The 2,223-nt window shown below is 40.5% G+C and overlaps 1 protein-coding gene across 1 annotated transcript; it reads right to left on the bottom strand.

The window, feature by feature from the left end:
- LOC110436456 (translation initiation factor IF-2-like) lies at nt 1,340-1,945 on the bottom strand. Its single transcript, XM_021463555.1, has one exon. The coding sequence runs from the start codon at nt 1,943-1,945 to the stop codon at nt 1,340-1,342; it is 606 nt and encodes a 201-aa protein (XP_021319230.1).

Below are 2,223 nucleotides of genomic sequence, written 5' to 3'. Positions count from 1 at the left end.
CACTTGATCATGTGATTAATGGATTATTTATGCTACCTTGACATTTGCTATTTAATTATGAATATGCTATCCACCATTAAAAGCTAAATGCAGTCAAACCAGTGTCAGCTATTTGAGCCTCATGAACCTCTGGTTATACTTGTTGAGTACGATATGTGCTCACTCTTGCAATTTCCCAACACCTCAAGATATGATAATGAAGATGACTGGAATGAGGATTACCGTTATGAGTACTAGGCTTGGAGTCAACCAGTAAATAGTGTCCCTGTGTAGAGCTTCCGTCGAGAGCGTTGTTTACTTTATGCTATCATTCTTGTATGAGACTATGTGATATATTATATTTCGCTATGTAATAAACACTGCAATGGTACATTTGAGATTTGTCTACTTATGTGTGCGACTGTTTCTGGGGCACATATGAGTCTTTTATGCATCCTATTTTGTTCTTAAAATATGGGTGTGACATCTATCTTTTCATAAGGACACTTGGCAACAAAGTGATCGGTGCCATCACAATTGTAGCAAGTTTTCTTTTTCTTGTTTGGAAACTTTATTTGGACAACTTTATATCCATTTTGCTTCAGCCCCTTGTGATACTTTCTTATGAATAAAGCCATGTCATCAATTTTCTTGAAATCAGCCCCATGTACTTCTTCTTCCTCACTTGAAGATGAACTTGTATCCTCCCTTGATTGCACTTGTTTTGGTTCTTTAGGTTGACTAGTTGATGCTTGCTTGTTGTCCTTGATCTTTTGTGAGATTCCTTTTTTGCTTTATTTGTTGGCCTTGAGAGCAACTTCCTTGATCTTCATGCCATCTAGCTTTGCTTGCAGCTCACCAAGCTTCCTTCTTTCATTTGCCTCGTCTATTTGCATATCAAAGGTCAACAATCTTCCAACACATCATTTGGTGTGAAGTGCTCAAACTTTTTCTTATCTCTAATCAAGGTGACTACGGTCTCATTTCTTGGTGAGTAGGCTTCCAACATGACCTTCACCGCCTTGTAGTCATCGAGCTCATCACAACCATAGCCTCTAATATTGTCTACCAAGGTCATTAGTCTATCAAACATCTCTTGAGGACCTTCTCCATAAACTATCACAAACCTATTTAGCTTGGCCATCAATAAATCAATTTTGTCCCTTCTCACTTTGTCTACACCTTCATGTGTAAGATGCAAAGTGTCCCAAATCTATTTTGCCACATCAACATTCATCACTCTATTGTAATCATTTCCATCTAGAGCACTAAAAGAATACTTGTGGCTTGCCCACTGAGATGGACAGTAGCTAGCTCTTCATTTGTTGGCTCTTTGGGGTTCTCCGGTGCTTGAAATCCACTACACACAATTTTCCAAAAGACTAGGGTGAAGACCGATAAGATAAGCCCTCATCAAGTGCTTCCACTTGGCAAAGTTTGTCCCATCGAAATGAGGCAGCTTGCCCGTAGGCACATTAATGAAAGACTTGCGGTCACAGTTAGTCAAGTAAGAATAATTAAAGGATACGGCTGCATATTTCTTCTTGGTGCTGCTGCCTTTATCCTTGCTTTCCTTCTTCTTGTTCTTCTCGTGTCCCTTGGAAGCATGATATGATGCATCATCCAAGCTACTAGATAGCTCACTAGATGAAGCATCATATGCCTTCTTTGCTTCTTGCTTTGTTCTTGCTGCCCTTCTCTTTGCTCTTTCTTCACGTATGTGCTTCCTTTCTTCTTTTCTTTTTAGCTTCTCATCATCCTTTTGTTGTTCTTCTTTGGTTTTTCTCCTTGCTTCTCTTCTTGCTCTTCTCTCTTTCTTTATTTTCGCATCGATGGTCTTGTCATCCTTGAGGGTGGTGTTGCTTGCTATCGAGAGTGACATGTCACTGCTGCTACTAACATCTTCGACAAGCACACCACCATATTTTGGCTCATGAGCAGTTCTTAAACCTCCTCCAACTTCCATACTTCACGCGGTGAAGCATATCCAAAGCAACAAGGCTATGATACCACTTGTAGGATCTCCTGGAAGGCAAAGGAGGCCTAGAGGGGGTGAATAGGCCTGTAAAAAATTATCTTGAGTTTCTGTTAGAACAGAGGGCGGTACTACCGGCCTTATAGGGCGGCACTGCCGGCCTTCAACGAAAGCACAGGAAGTAATGAGACTTTGCAGAAAGTAAACTAAAACCGTGAATTACACAATCCTGCAATATGAAGCCATGATCCAATGCAAAGACTAGATAC

The sequence above is a fragment of the Sorghum bicolor genome, chromosome 6, assembly GCF_000003195.3.
Source record: "Sorghum bicolor cultivar BTx623 chromosome 6, Sorghum_bicolor_NCBIv3, whole genome shotgun sequence".
NCBI lineage: Eukaryota > Viridiplantae > Streptophyta > Magnoliopsida > Poales > Poaceae > Sorghum > Sorghum bicolor.
Note: the sequence above shows the minus strand (reverse complement) of the source record. Positions and strands in the feature narration are given on the sequence as shown.

Excerpts from the sequence above, each read along its gene's own strand:
- LOC110436456 (XM_021463555.1), bottom strand. The coding sequence starts at position 1,945 with ATGGAAGTTGGAGGAGGTTTAAGAACTGCTCATGAGCCAAAATATGGT.